Source organism: Stylophora pistillata, chromosome 6 (genome assembly GCF_964205215.1).
Source record: "Stylophora pistillata chromosome 6, jaStyPist1.2, whole genome shotgun sequence".
Classification (NCBI taxonomy): domain Eukaryota; kingdom Metazoa; phylum Cnidaria; class Anthozoa; order Scleractinia; family Pocilloporidae; genus Stylophora; species Stylophora pistillata.
Genome location: NC_142524.1, coordinates 1,388,549 through 1,403,965, shown reverse-complemented (window position 1 = coordinate 1,403,965; position 15,417 = coordinate 1,388,549). Strand labels below are relative to the sequence as shown.

At 38.0% G+C, this 15,417-nt stretch overlaps 2 protein-coding genes and 1 pseudogene across 3 annotated transcripts in view; all 3 read left to right on the top strand.

Annotated features, from left to right (window-relative positions):
• The window catches only part of LOC148727669 (uncharacterized), a 38,250-nt gene that overhangs the window by 7,005 nt on the left and 15,828 nt on the right, over positions 1 to 15,417 (top strand). The window lies entirely within an intron of this gene.
• On the top strand, positions 6 to 3,921 carry LOC148727673 (protein fem-1 homolog B-like). Its single transcript, XM_088762444.1, has 3 exons — positions 6 to 2,339; positions 3,325 to 3,439; positions 3,789 to 3,921. The coding sequence occupies exons 1-3, from the start codon at positions 474 to 476 to the stop codon at positions 3,830 to 3,832; spliced, it is 2,025 nt and encodes a 674-aa protein (XP_088618570.1). The 5' UTR covers positions 6 to 473; the 3' UTR covers positions 3,833 to 3,921.
• Positions 4,007 to 9,809, top strand: LOC148727672 (uncharacterized; annotated as a pseudogene). Its single transcript, XR_016002217.1, has 2 exons — positions 4,007 to 5,464; positions 6,005 to 9,809. The product of XR_016002217.1 is annotated as an uncharacterized LOC148727672 (transcript).

Sequence of the window (15,417 nt, the reverse complement as noted above, 5' to 3'; positions counted from 1 at the left end):
GCGTAGCTATGCATTCCCTAGCGTAATGCACGATGTTTAAAATGTATCTCAAGCCCCTAGTTCTGTCCATTTTCACCGTTATATGATAATTTTCTACACTTGAAATCAAGACGCGCTCAGGTCATTACAAGTGTTTAAATGGCGTGACCACACATAAATCATAATCTATAGACTAGAAAGAACTGTTTCTAACTCTTCTGTCTCTAACTCTTGTGGATTTATAATCCTCGACCGAATAAGGGCGAAATGAAATCTCATTCAAGTTTTGCATGACGCTTTCCCACATTTCTCCAGATCAGTTGGGCCCTCTCCCTCCCCTCCCCAAATGATGAAATAGTGTCACACGCCACGCTTTCTCGAAAAAGAGGAATGAGAGATTATGATTTTGAAATAGTGGAATTCATGCATATCACATTTGAAAATGTAACGCAACTAAGTGTTTATTCAGAGAGAACATAAAAAGGTTTGTGAACATGAATCGCATCAGGAAATTTTTTTTTAACGAAGCTAGTAAAGCATCCGTGCGTAGTAACGCATGTAATGCTCTTCAAGCTGCTTTGGACGACAGTTCTCGTCTGAGTCATGTGTTAGAGGAGATGAAAGCCGACATAAGAAAAACCAATTTGGAAACGAAAATAAACGATGGCGACGACCTTGCGACTCCTCTCATCATCGCTGCTCGTGATGGAAAACTGGATTCTGTGAAGGTCCTTTTACGTTATGAAGCAAACATCGAGGCTCGTGGATCGATCAAAGTTAAAGGAAAGGTTTTGGAGGGTTGCACAGCTTTGTGGACCGCTGTTACTAATGGTCATCTTGAGGTTGTGAGACTTTTGATCGAACAAAACGCCGACGTCGACGGCAGGCTATCGAAAAATTCGACTCCCTTGAGATCTGCTGCCTTCCATGGACGCCTTGATGTTGTGCTGTGTTTGGTTGAGAACGGGGCCGATGTAAATGCACGAAATTCTGTCAATAGTACTCCTCTGATGGTAACATGCGGCCAGGGTCACATGGATGTTGTTTCTTTTCTTGTCGAAAATGGCGCAAATATACATCTAGAAGACAATTATGGAGAAAATTGTCTTCATTATGCTGCAGGAAGGGGACACGTTCAGGTAGTTGATAAGCTGCTAGCTTTGGGAGCAAAAGAAAAGCACAATCTTAAGCGGCTTACGCCACTTCTTAAAGCCAGTAATCAATGTAAAACTGAAATGGTGGAGTATTTTATCAGCCGACCGGAATGTACAAAGGAACAAAAAGTTGATGCTCTTGAACTTCTTGGTGCTACCATTGCTAATCGTGCTGATGCTTATGCCATTGAAGAAGCATTCAGTTACATGAAACGTGGAATGCTGGAGAGGTATAAAGATCCGTCATGTCTTTTGCTTAAAAAGAAAATGGAACCAGTCGAAGCTTATGAAAATAGAAGAGAGAGTGAAACTCTTGAGGAACTCTCTCAGCTAGAAGGCGATGATCATGCTATCCACATGGAGGGACTTGTTATCAGAGAGAGAATCCTTGGACCTGACAATACAGTATTGAGATACCCGATAAGATACCGGGGAGCTGTTTTAGCTGACTTTAAGGAGTACGAGCCGTGTATTGCTTTGTGGACACGAGCGATGGAAATAGCCGTGAACTGCGATGTTCCAAAACCAATGGAGCTTGACGGCCTCACAGCTTTATTTTCAGAAATGGTGCTGAATGGACATAATTTGAGTCCAAAAAGTATCGAGAACGTTTTCGAAAAACTCGTCGATGCAAATATGAAACTGACAGAAGCGTTAGAGTCAGGAAAATTGCAAGAGGAGTACAAGAATGAGACACAACAAGAATTGCTTTTCTATGCTCTCTATCTTTTGATTATATACAAAAAAGTTCAAGTTTCTCCAGAAATGAAAAGTGAAAACATTATTAACTTTCTTCAGAGATTTCTGCACTCAAATCCTCGCTCCCATCCTGATGGAAATACACTTCTGCACCTGGCTGTATGGCATAAAACTCCAGTTCCCGAGTTTGGATTGAATGAAAGTGGCACGGTGTGCAAGCTTCCTTGTACTGAGACGATGAAGCTTATTTTACATGCAGGATGTGACGTGAATACTGCTAATACAGAAGGAAACACCCCTCTTCATTTAGCCGTGACTTTTGTACCAGGACCTGAAAAAGAAGAAACTTTGAAAGAAATGCTGGAGTTGCTGTTAGATTTCGGTGCGAATACAAAGCTTGTAAACAAGAATGGTCAGACAGCAATGGACTACTGCGGGACTGACGAGGCACGAAGGATCTTGTCTGCGAAAGAAGGACTGGGAGCCATGAACATCGATGGAAGAGAGGTAAGATAATTCTGATTTTTAACTCTTTTTATACATTACCTTAAATTACTACGGTAAGCATCTTCACGAAATGGGAGAATAGTGAGTTTATTTCTCCATAGGATCTTGTGTTGATTATTTTTCGTAACGCCTGGTTGCCTTTCTTCGGCTTTCTGTCACTTTTAATGATTTCCAAACTCATCCGCTTTTATGAATGAAAAAATTCGTTAGGATGCTGTGATAGTCAAAAGTAGCATGTCTGAGGGTGGCTTTCAAGCTACAGCAATCCTTTAGGACCTTTAGATAAAGCTATAGGGCGGACTGTATAGTGATCAAGTTTACAGACTTGTGATTACCCGTATGATTAATGCTCGTACATAAATACAAAGCAATTTGAATAAACGTTCAATAGCAAACCGACAAGAGTAATTACTGACTGTCGATAGTTCGGAAGGAATTGTAAAACAGTAAGAGCACACTGGTCCCCAATTAAAACTCTACCAATTTTGGTGAGCCTTTCTTATTTCTGTAGTGTGACTCACTTTTTAGTAAAAGGTTACTTTGTAATAGAATAAGAAAGATGTTAAGTTTAGAGCTCGGTGAAGAAATAGAGAAAGGTGTTTTTCGTGTTGTCACGAGGTGGGACAGGGAATGAAATGCACGCTCCGATTCCGCGCCCCACTGCTCTGCGGTACACTGGACGGTTGTCATTGATATGAACTTCGTAATGGGCCTTGCTCACTCCGCAAAGAGTCTGCGGCTCAGTGGATAAGCATTGGAGCGAGGAATATGAAGTTCATATGGAGACTCAGAATTTTTTCCTTTTCCCACGTTCGTGAAAAGACGAAAAACATTCCACTCTTCACGATGGCTGATTTACCCTATAAACTCACCTGATAAAACCAAAACTACAAATTTTTTAAATTCGTTTGGTAGGCAAGCCCAATATACATACACAGATGTTTTAGTATCGCCTAAGTTGCTCTGTGTTTTCCATCTTTCTAAGGATGAAGTAACTGGAAGTGGAGCTGCTGAAGAAAGAGGAGCAAGATCTGTTTCTACAAGAGAAAAAGACGTAAAAGATAATATTAAAGAGGAAACTACGCGAAAGGAAATATCAGGTGAGAGGATGTTATCGAGGAACAAATTTGTTGAGAAAATAGTTATAAGAAAGTGTAAGTCGGAGTTCCGTAGTGAGCTTTTAGGTAACACTGTTAGGTAACGTGGGAGAACTGAGTAAATTTTAAACGGATAGCAGGCGGGATGCCAAGTAATCAATACAACATGACGGTTTCCCCATTGTTTAAGATCTTTGGGAAACGAAAAAGCAAATGCGAAAAACAAATAAACAAAAAAAAATCATCGGAAAACGAGGTCAACATGTTTTCGGTAAAATGTGAAAATTCAAAGCCAGGCCATGGTTACAAGAAATGAAAGAACAGGATATGACATTTAAGTTTTCTTTTTAAGTTTCAGCGTCTCTCGATATAACACTTACCCTGAGAGAAAAGTGAGGACCTTTTGGCTTTTCGGTTGACGCTCTGTGAGACAAAAAGGTGAAACTTACATTGCTTTATTTCATAATCAAAGGAAAACTGAGGGAGTTGACACAGCAACTGGAAAACGTTCAAGAGCAACTAAGAAAGAGAGATAGACAACTAAGAGACAGAGATGGACAACTGAGGGAGATGACACAGCAGTTAACAAATGCCCAGAGGCAGCTACAAGAAAGACATGGACAACTAAGAGAGAGAGATGGACAACTGAAGGAGATGACAGAGCAGTTGACAAATGTTCAGAAGCAGCTTCAAGAAAGAGATGAACAACTAAGAGAGAGAGATGGACAACTACGAGAGAGAGATGGCCAACTAAGAGAGAGAGATGGACAAGTACGAGAGAGAGATGAACAAATGAGGGAGATGACACAGCAGTTGTAAAATACCAAGAGGCAGCTACAGGAAAGAGATGGACAACTAAGGGAAAGAGATGGACAAGTACGAGAGAGAGATGGACAACTGAGGGAGATGACAGAGGAGTTGAAAAATGCCCAGAGGCGGCTACAGGAAAAAGATGGACAACTAAGAGAGAGAGATGGACGAGTACGAGAGAGAGATGAACAACTGCAGGAGATGACACAGCAGTTGAAAAATGCCCAGAGGCACCTTCAAGAAAGAGATGGACAACTAGGAAAGAGAGATGGACAAGTACGAGAGAGAGATGAACAACTGAAGGAGATGACACAGCAGTTGAAAAATGCCCAGAGGCAGTTTCAAGAAAGAGATGGACAACTAAGAGAGAGAGATGGACAAGTACAAGAGAGAGATGGACAACTGAGGGAGATGACACAGCAGTTGACAAATTCCCAGAGGCAGCTACAAGAAAGAGATGCACAACTAGGAGAGAGAGATGGACAAGTTAGCGAGATGACAAAGCAGTTGACAACTGTCCGCGGGCAACTACAGGAACAAAATGGAGAAGTTACTTCTTTGGGAAGACTGCTGAGGGCCAAACAGCACGAAATAGACGAGTTGGAGACGTCTCTTTCAGCGGCTCAAAGGGCGTTAAATGAACGTTCACGCCATCAGACTCCTGACTGGGTCATTTCACGCGATCAGATTTAGCTGACGGACAAATGCCTTGGTAAAGGAGGTTGGAGAAGTGTTGTCGAAGGCAAGTATTGCGGCTGTACTATTGCCGTCAAACAGATGTACGAGGTGATCCTTTCTGATCACAACCGTAGATTGTTTGAGAGAGAGATGAGTATTGCCGCCAGATGCCGCCATCCTTGTTTGCTGCAGTTCATTGGAGCAACAAATGATGAAGGAAGTCCTCTGTTCGTGACAGAGGTCATGGAGTCAAGTTTACGAGCATTGTTAGAAGAGCGAGCTCTTTCCAATACCGAAGTGTCTATTATTTCTCTGAACGTGGCTCGAGCATTAAACTACCTTCATCTAAAGAAACCATCTCCCATCATTCACCGCGACATTAGCAGTGCCAATGTGTTGCTATGGCGGCAAGCTGACCAATGGCGAGGCAAAGTGTCGGATTATGGCACGGCTAGTGTTGAGCAGCAGACTATGACAGTTGGTCCTGGTACCATGATATACAGTGCACCTGAAGCACATACTAAACATCAAACCGTCATGGTATGTCTGAAATTTGGAGTTGTTTCTCAATTGTCTACTTGTGTTTGCAGTAAGGTATATCTATAGAAAGATGTTGAATCAATTTGTGGAGGGCACGGGACCAGAAATCTCGTGTGATCTCTGTCCATAGTCGAACCCTTTTTAGTTGGTAAACCGGTCGGGTGCTTAACGTGATATCAGTATGTAGGAAAGTTACCGCAGGACGGATCATGAAAAAGTTAAATTCAACCAGGAGAGGAGTCGAGCTTATTTATCCACCTTCAGTCAGTTTACATCACGCAGAATGTTTATTATTCTTGAGGCATTTATCTGCAATGTAAAATTAGCGGCGAAGCGTACAATACTGTTTGGTTTTTATTGGTTTGTTTGCATAGCAATTTTTGCATAGCAATAAGACAACATTTCTGTGACGTAAACAGAATGCAAAATAAGGGGAAAAACAAGGAGGAATAGATATATAAAGGTATAGTTACATAAACTAGCAAGAATGCAGGTTCATGCATGTTTAACTTTTCATTGTTAATCTCTTTTGGAACTCAGGTTGATGTTTACAGTTTTGGAGTTCTCCTCTGTGAGATTTGCATCCGGGAGTTACCGGATCCTGACAGACGTGACGAGCAAGTTGCTAGGGTGACAAACCGTGTGATTCGAGCTCTCATTCGAGGATGCCTGCAGCAAGATGCTGAGGCAAGACCAAGTATGGAAGATATCATTGGTGAACTCGAACAACCAATGTAAGATTGGTTTTGAAAAGTTGTGCTCTTTATCTACACACTTTACACACTTTACACACTTTATTTTTCTTTTTCTTACAAAATAATTTAGATTATGTTGACCCGCAGATAGCAAATTTGCTATTCGAGGCGGGTCAATCATCAACATACATTATTTACAATATATAAAGAAAATTAAAAACTAAATAATTAGATATTGTTAAATTATAAAAAGAAGCATAGCTGGCAAATACATCAATAGTTGTTCAATAAAGTATAGAAGCAAATACATTAGTACTGAAAGCAATCGGATCAATTTGTTTTAATTATGCAGTCCTTAAGTTTAGAGGAGATCTTTTCAACATCAAGATAAGAATCTTCATTATCTAGTATCTGAAATAAAGACGTCTTAATTTGTTTATTAAAGGAATGTTTTGATAACGTTTTGAATTCTTTCGGTATCTTATTCCAAATTTTGACACCAACACGCGAGAAAGCCTTTTTTTGTAGGTTAAGTCTAGAGTACTTTGTACTAAAGAGCTGCGATTTGGATGATCGAGTATTGTAGGTATGAATATGAGATGTTTTAGTAAATAGTTTCAAAATATTAATGGGAGCCCTCTGGTTGTGCACGTCAAACATAAGTTTACTTACGGCTTCATAATATAGGAACGTAACAGGCAGAATTTTTGCTTTGGCAAATAAAGGGATGGCATGCTCTCTTCGATCGGTGAAATAGATTAAGCGCAAAACTCGCTTTTGAAGAACTAAAATCTTGTTTAAATAAGCATTTGACGCATTGCCCCAGGCAAGGAGTCCATAAGTTATATAAGGTAGAATTAATGAATTGTAAATATTTAGAAGGATAGTAGAGGGAACGAAGTACCTCAGCTTTGCAATCATCCCTATTGTTTTACTTATTTTTACGATAACAGAGTCAACATGGTTTTTCCATGACAAATTTTGATCAATTAAAACGCCTAGATATTTGATATAACTTTTTTGCTCTAAACTAACTCTTCGGCTTGTCTCACAATCTAAAATACCTATTTGTGGAGAAAAATGCATTTTTTTTCTGATGAGGACGAAAAATTAAGAAATTTGATTTTTTTGTATTCAATGTCAACCTATTTGTAGTTAACCAGTCATGTACGTTATTCAACTCTACATTAACCGTTCGCTCGATCGCCTTAAGATTCTTATCAGCATAAAGTATATTAGTATCATCCGCAAAGAGATAAAATTTTAGTTTATCAGAACAAAGGTGAATGTCATTTATGTAAAGTAAAAATAGAAGAGGTCCAAGGACTGATCCCTGGGGGACACCACAGGGGGAGATAAGTTTTGTTGATAAATGCTCTCCAATCTGAATTGTTTGTGTTCTATTTTTTAAATATGATTGAAACCAGTCATTTATCAATCCACGGAAACCGTAAAAGTTCAATTTATCGAGTAATATTTCATGATTGACCGTATCAAATGCCTTTTTCAGGTCAATAAAGACACCGCATGAGAAGTACCGTTTATCCATATTACGTAGTATATCTTCGACAATATCAAGTACTGCATGCTCTGTGGAATGTGACTTGCGAAAGCCATACTGTGAGGAGTACAATAGGTTGTTTTTGTCAATAAATTCCTTCATCCTGAAGTACAAAAGTTTTTCAAAAATCCTATTAAAATTAGACAAAAGAGATATTGGTCGATAGTTTGAAGGGTCGGTCTCGTCGTCACTTTTATATATTGGCGTTATTTTAGAAATCTTAAGTTTTGAAGGATAGACACCAAGGATAACAGATAAATTGAAAATATAAGAAAGAACTGGAGATATGATATTGCAAGAAGATTTAAGCAGTTGTGTAGGGCAGGAGTATAAGCCATAGGATTTATTATTTGGTAGGGATAATATTTCCTGTTTAACTTCTTCTGGTGTAATGGGTTTGAAAAAGAAGGAAGAATCAGGTGATTTCAATTTACCAAGATAACTCATATAGTTATCTTTCTTTGGCAATTTACTTGCTAGTAAATTACCAACATTTGCAAAATGCTTATTTAGAATATTTGGTAATCTGGAAGGATTTTGTGTTATTTGAATGTTATTGCTTGGGTCTTTCAGCTTCGTTAACACTCTGCTTTTTGTCCTTTGGTTATTTATTAATTCATTTATTGCTTTCCACGTCTTTTTCATATTATTTGTATTTTTCTCAAAGAAATCATAGTAATAACGTTTTTTACTCAAACGAATAAGGTTTGTAATTTTATTTCTATAATATTTATATTTACTATGTATTCCATTAACATATAGCTTGTTCTTTATTTTTATTGATGTCCTTATTCCTTTTGTTATCCACGGTTTTGCAAGTTGTTTAATTTTACGTTTGGATAAAATTTTAACAGGCGCATGGTTATTCACGACTGAATTTAATTTTCTGTAGAAAGATGAGAATAGTTCATCAATATTATTTGTTTTTGAGGCAATAATAGCATCCCAGTCGATCGCGGACAAATCATTTTTAAATTCCTCATAGGAGAATTGAGAGAAGTCGCGTTTTTTAATTGTTTTCTTGATAGGTTTGTCTCGCTTAGATTTCAAAATACAAAATTGAGAAAAATGATCAGAGACATCGGTAATAATGTTTCCACTAATTAGAACTTGATCAGGATTATTAACAAAAATATTATCAATAAGAGAGGCTGAGTTATTACGTACGCGTGTTGGTTTGTCAATAGTTGGAACAAGATAAAAACTTTGTAGGGCCAGTAGGAAATCCTGACTATATGAAGATGATTCCGTCTTTAAAAGACATAGGTTAAAGTCACCCATTAAATAAAGTGTTTTCCCAGTGGAAGCCAGCTTTTCGATTGTATCATTAAAATATTCAATGAATTGATCTGGGGAGTTGTGTTGACGATAAATTATTCCACATATGACATTTTTTTGTTTCTCATGGGAAATTTCTATCCACAATGCTTGAAACGCCTCGCAAGAGACCCTTTCAAGCACTGTGTAATTAAGGTCTTCATTGATAAAAAGCGCGACGCCTCCTGACGCCAATGGTGTGGCTACGTATTCAAAAGTGTAACCTGGAATTTCAAAGCTAATATTAACAGTCGTTTTAGTTATTTTCGTTTCTGTAAGTCCTATAATATCAAACTGAAAATCCATTTCTGATAAGTAGTTGGTTTGGAGTTTTTCGAGATTGTGATTTAAACTGATGATATTGTTATGAAAAATCGAAAAGCTCGTTTCCATCACGTCTCTTATTTGGGTATTTAGGTTTTTATTAAAATTATACGGAGAATAATAACGGCTGTAGATTTGTTGATTGAATAAGTTATTGTTGGTATTTAAACTGTCATCAAGATTTGAGTTTAGTCTGAAAAGATCAAGATCATGCAAACCATTTAGGTTTTCGAGTTGTCTCTTAGTTGGTAGCTGATTTTGGATCAGAGAGTTGTTAAATTGCCCGTGGTAGAGAGTTAAGTTGCCAGTGAAGTTATAATATGGAAGTTCTTTAAGAAAGAGTTTTCTATTTCGGTCCTGTTCTTTGTATCTTCTGGTTCGCTTTTGCATCTAAAGCGCGTTTGAAATCATATCATAGGTGAGATATTAAAAACTAGCAATAATATTGTCACTGCGTTACTTATCTCTATCCTTGGGTAAATGCGTTTAGGTCCTCCATATTTGCAAATTTGCGGATCGGTGAATTCTCTGATTTCCTGAGAAATACGGAACCATTTTTCGCCCAGCAGAATTTGAAGCTGTTGGCTTCTTTGAACTTCTTTGCCTCATACACTTGCAAACGAAATATCTACACTTGCAAACGAAATATCTACACTTGCAAACGAAAAGAAAAGAAACATAAAAACCTTTGATCTAAAATGGCCTGTGTAAACTAGCTTTCTCATGGCCAGCGATAAGATGATATAACTTCTAAGACCTACGTTTGAGATGCTGAACGTTTCATCAGCCGAACTTAAATCGAAATAGTACTAGCCCAGAATGACAAAAGGAGGCGTATTGTTGCCGTTCCATGACCATTACAGTTTTTGAGTTCAAAGACTTTCATAGCTTTCAGCAAAAAAAAAAGAAAAGAGAAATAATCTTTAATTAAAAACAGGTAATTTTCAGAAAGCACAAGTAATTATTAACTAGGCAATGAGTTCGGCACATGACATGTCCGGCATCAAAATGAAAACTGTCCCAAAGTGTAAACTCCTTGCAATCTAGGCGAGAAGAATAGCTTACATACATGTTACATGAGATAAGAATATTTAAAACTTCCTGAAAGTATACCCGTGTTAACTTAAGTTGTGGACTCTTCGTCATAATGACCAAATAACACTGGTTTTGACCCAGTTGTCATTTATAGCTTTGCAGTTTTTATTTCCAGTAGCTTTTTGTCAAGTTGTTGCAGTGATATTATCGATAAGGGTGTAATTAGGCTTTTTCCTAGTACAACACAAAAGGCGTTCACGTGTTAGGTAGCTATGGTAGCTTTCTATCCCAAATTTTAAGAAGCATAGGTGAAAAGTCGAGCGTCAACTGCTACTTCGCGTCCTCACAAATCTTTCGAAAACCGAGCTATACACTTGGCACTGTCTCGTTAAATTTAGAGATCCTCGGTCAAACGATCCTTATCTTGTGTTATACGAAATTCCATATCTCATTTGTGTCGGTTTGTCGGAAGTGTCCGTGCTTTTAAGTGTGTGTCTGATCGCTGCGGCCATCTGCCATTGTAGTTTTTAAGTTTGGGTAACCGTTAGATAACCGTTAGCTCGTTGCCAAAGGTGATTTAAGTATAAGTAAACATGATTTTAGAATAGTTATTCAAACCTATTTTTGAACATCTCACACATGAGCTTCAGCGCCTCGATGTCGATTTATTACTCGACACGGACTCAGGCCTCCATGGAAGCGCCTTAGCAAAGAGACTTCGATTTGATCTATTAGAATTTTTTTTATAAAGTGTGTTCCAAGTGCGATGTGTGGACTAGTTACAACATACACTTCCATGCAAATACAAGGTATGAATTGTTGCGTGGTTAAGAATCGAGATATGTCAAACAGTAGAGTAATATGATAGATAACAGTGTGATGATTGACCTCCAGTCAATCAACTAATCAAACTGAACAGTGATTATGAAGCAAAGGTGTCTGCGTTTTGACTGGGAGATTAAAGGATTAAATAATGTCTATCGATCTGTGTAGCTCTACATTCTCTCAGTGCATCACCCTGAGCTAAGTGTTTGCTTTTGTCCATCTTAGCCGGCTTAGGATGGTAAGTAAGTTAGTAAAACCTGAAAAGTATTAAAGCTTAGCAGCTTGTGGGGTCAAAGTCAAGGCTCACTGCCTTGGTACTGGTTGTAAGAGGCGAAGGACAGAAGACTGACCCCAGTCCACAGACTCGTCCGATGGACCGGGAATGAGCTGGCGTAAAATGGACTTACCCTTCAAAATCCTTTTGTAAATGAGTTCTATTAAAAGCCCTACTATTTTTATCGTTTATCAGTCTACTTAGTTTCAGTATCTTATTTGACTTGTGTCCTCTTCAATGATGCAGCGTGTTGCGCCTCCTTCAATTCTGCTTCGAGCTTCAATATTCACGCTTAGTTTGAGCGTTAGCGGTGTGTTGGGCTATGTATCGTGTGGTGTTGTTCTGTTTCGCTTTCTATCACCCCGCCGCGCTGCTGTACGTAAAATACATGCATTGTTGAATCTAAACATCTTCAACTGTGAAAAGTCTTTGATGTACACGGTAAATATGTACTGAAACACGAAACAATGAATGTTGTTACTACTGGAAAAGAAGCGAAGGTATATCGTTGATAACATTTCACGGTCGTTCATGGTATGGTCTCGGCTAATTGAAATCCAAAACTAGACGCATGGCTGCGTGAACTCGGGTTTCTTTTGTCTGAAGTTCTTGTGAAATATGATAGTCCCGTGGTTAAAATTTTTCGATGAATAATTAATCAATTAAGTCATAGCGTGGCAGCACCCAAATGATTCGAGTTGAGAAGAATTTTACAGTTAGTAAACTAAGAAAGTGAACACTTGTATTCCTGAGTTATTTTTAACGATCTTGTTTGAAAAGAATGCAAGATATTGGTGAAACTTGAGAAATATTTCGTATTATTAAAAACTAGATCATTGGATAATGCAATTCAAGACTTTTTATTGGCTTAAGCATTATGGTATATCAGCCAATATACCATAATCTACAAATATGGCAAGCGTACGTGTCAGATAAAAATTAAAAGGGAGCTAAAAATTGAATAAAATTCAATTTAATTTAACGTTTTTAATAAAACAATTATTCCACTCGCGCTTGTTGGATATGAGATGATAATAGCCAAAAATGGCGTCCCGGTTTGCATCCATGACAAGCGAAGAAATCAATGAAATTAACGACGGTGGTGTATATTATCTCACTGTTTTAGTATATACTAAAACAACTATTGACCTCAGCGTCGGTGGTTAGCGGTGGATATTTACCCCGCCGCTTCGCGGAATTAATAACTTTAATAACGTGTCAATCGTTCTAGTTTTTACAAGTAAAAACTAATTGGGGACACCTACTACGTAAACTAAACTAATAATTATAATAATAATAATAATAATAATAATAATGATAAGAAAAACTATATACAAACAATATAAAATTGATAAAATTAAGTTTTACATAACTCACAATTTTCGCAATTATTTTTCGATATAACATTTGATAGGTCAAGGAGTCTGACTTAATTTTTAAATGCAGTTAGAGAGTCAGCCAATTTGATTAATTTGTGGAGCTTCGACCAAATATAAGGTCCCATGCACTTTAAGCTATGTCTTCCGTAGGTAACCGTGTTGTATCTTGGTAAGGAGAAATCGTCTGCATTCCTAAGATTGTACCTACTTATGCCGCAACTAAAAAGTTCAGAAATATATGGTGGGACTAAATTAGTTTTAACTTTATACATAAATATAGCCATGTCGTAGAGTCTGCGATTACATAACGTTGAGAGTCTTGCTTTATCTAGAAGTGCTTCATAAACAAATAAATATCCACGGTAAATAAATAAATAAATATCCTCGGTAAATATCCACCACTAACTAGCTCCACTTCGGTGAATAGTTGTTAATTATTGAGTTGTTCTGTAATCACTTTTAAGATCTAAACTTACTTCAGTTCAACAAACATCAACAGATTTTGGCAAATCATCTGATGGTAAATACTTGTTCAAAGATGAATTTTCATATAATCTCTTGCCATACTGAATAACATCAGATAAGGTGTTTGAATTCCAATAACTACATGATTTTATTACAGAGTAACAGAGTGAATAAAGGCTGATAGTTTCGAAATAAACTGTTTGGGCTGCTTCGGTGGGAGTAACAAAATAATTTGGATATATCAACAAAGTTGAAGTGGTAAATTGGCCACCGTAACGATTACAAAAGCTGACGTCTCGAGCTTTAGCCCTTCGTCGTCGCTGCCATGAAGGGCTAACGCTCGAAACGTCAGCTTCTGTAATCGTTACGGTGGCCAATTTACCACTTCAACTTTGTTGATATATCCAAATAACAGAGTGAATAGACAGCCATCGCAAAACTCACATGGAACTTTCTGGTTTCACAGGCACGACTCTGAAAAAGGGTGCTATTTTGAACTTTATTAATTTTAACCCCTTTCAACTCACATACATCATTGTTATGTATACTCTGAAAATAATGTGCTACGCCATTCAGTGATGGTACTTCAAGCAGCACACATGTACCTTGAGAATGGCATCTATTATGAATATCCCTTGCATGAGAATCGAATATTTTGAAGCCCACATTGTCTTTACAATAGATAGCAACTGCAGTACATCCTATTGTCACGACAAAATTGTTGAAATTTTCGGATAGAAGTGATTGAGGCCTAGTTCAAACGTCGAACTTTTCCTGTGCCGAACCTTATATCTATTTGGGTCGACCCCAATAATTAAGTTCGCCAGTTGATTCAGACGTCGAACTAAATTGCTGTCGAACTAAATAATTTGAGCGAGCCCTATAATAAAGACGTCAGCGGCTTTATAAATACTGTCTCGACAACGCTTCAAAATGGCGGAGAAAACGAGTGCTAAAAGTGACGATCTTGTTTTTCTCGCAAACGTCATTAGAGAGAGAAGAAGGCAACTCAGCATACATGTATTGTTGCAAAATCCTTGTTGCGAGGAGACGAGTTTTGAATGTTGCTGTCTTGCTGCTGCTACTAATTTCACAATTGAACAACATTACTCAGTCCCTGGTCCAGTTCGTTCTTTTCGTCGAGTTAAGAGGAGTACCGGGATGGTGGGACAAGGTATGCTACACATATTCAGACGCACGATTCAAGAAAACGTGTCGAGTGTCGAGATCAACATTTCATTACATTCTGAGCCGTATTGAGCCGTTCGTTACCAAGTAAACTGTTACTTAAGACCCGATCCCGGCAGACCTGAGGCTGGCTATTTGCCAATATAGACTATTGATCAACAGAAATATCTCAAACCAGCCGGCCGATCGAGCAGACATACGCACACGCTCTCGTATGAAGTCCCGACATCCGTAACAAACTATCACCGATACTCTTTTTTCCCTACTACCATTAGGGACTGGAGCAGCTTACTCCTAAACGTTGCTGAGGCTCAATCTATAAATTCGTTCAGAGCCCAACTGGACATGATATGTTAATTGCTATTTAAATTTTTATTATCTTTATTAATTGCTATTTAATTTTGTTCCTTGATTCTTATTCTCGGTGTTATTATAGTAGTATTATTATAGTATTTATTCTTAGTATTATCCTTAGTGTTACAAGGCCGCTGACCTTTTGCTAAGAGTCATCGCATAGATGGAGAGCAAGTATTAGGAAAATAAATAAATAAATACAATTGCGGAGATGACTGGACTTGGCGTCTGTACTGTCTCCTTAATCGCACGTGAAGTTTGTCAAGTCCTCGTGGACCATTTGTGGAATGAAACCGTGTCAAGTCACATGCCCAAAACACGAGAAGATTTCAAGAGGAAAATCATTGATATGGAGGAATTTTGGCAGTTTCCAAGCTGTTGGGGAGCGATAGATGGTTGCCATATACCTAGTGTGATAGCTGTGTACCAACAGAGGTGGTAATAATCTTCTTCAACAACTCTCATTCCATTCCCAGGGAGTAGGGTGGAATAAAACACAGGCATTAGCCAGTTTTGTTTCCTATTTAGTATAAAAG

What these genes read in the sequence shown, in the direction of transcription:
- LOC148727673 (XM_088762444.1), top strand. Translation starts at nt 474, where the DNA reads ATGAATCGCATCAGGAAATTTTTTTTTAACGAAGCTAGTAAAGCATCC. An exon ending in TGAACATCGATGGAAGAGAG is followed by an intron (nt 2,340 to 3,324) that starts GTAAGATAATTC and finishes CATCTTTCTAAG; the next exon opens with GATGAAGTAACTGGAAGTGG. An exon ending in TACGCGAAAGGAAATATCAG is followed by an intron (nt 3,440 to 3,788) that starts GTGAGAGGATGT and finishes TTTCTTTTTAAG; the next exon opens with TTTCAGCGTCTCTCGATATA.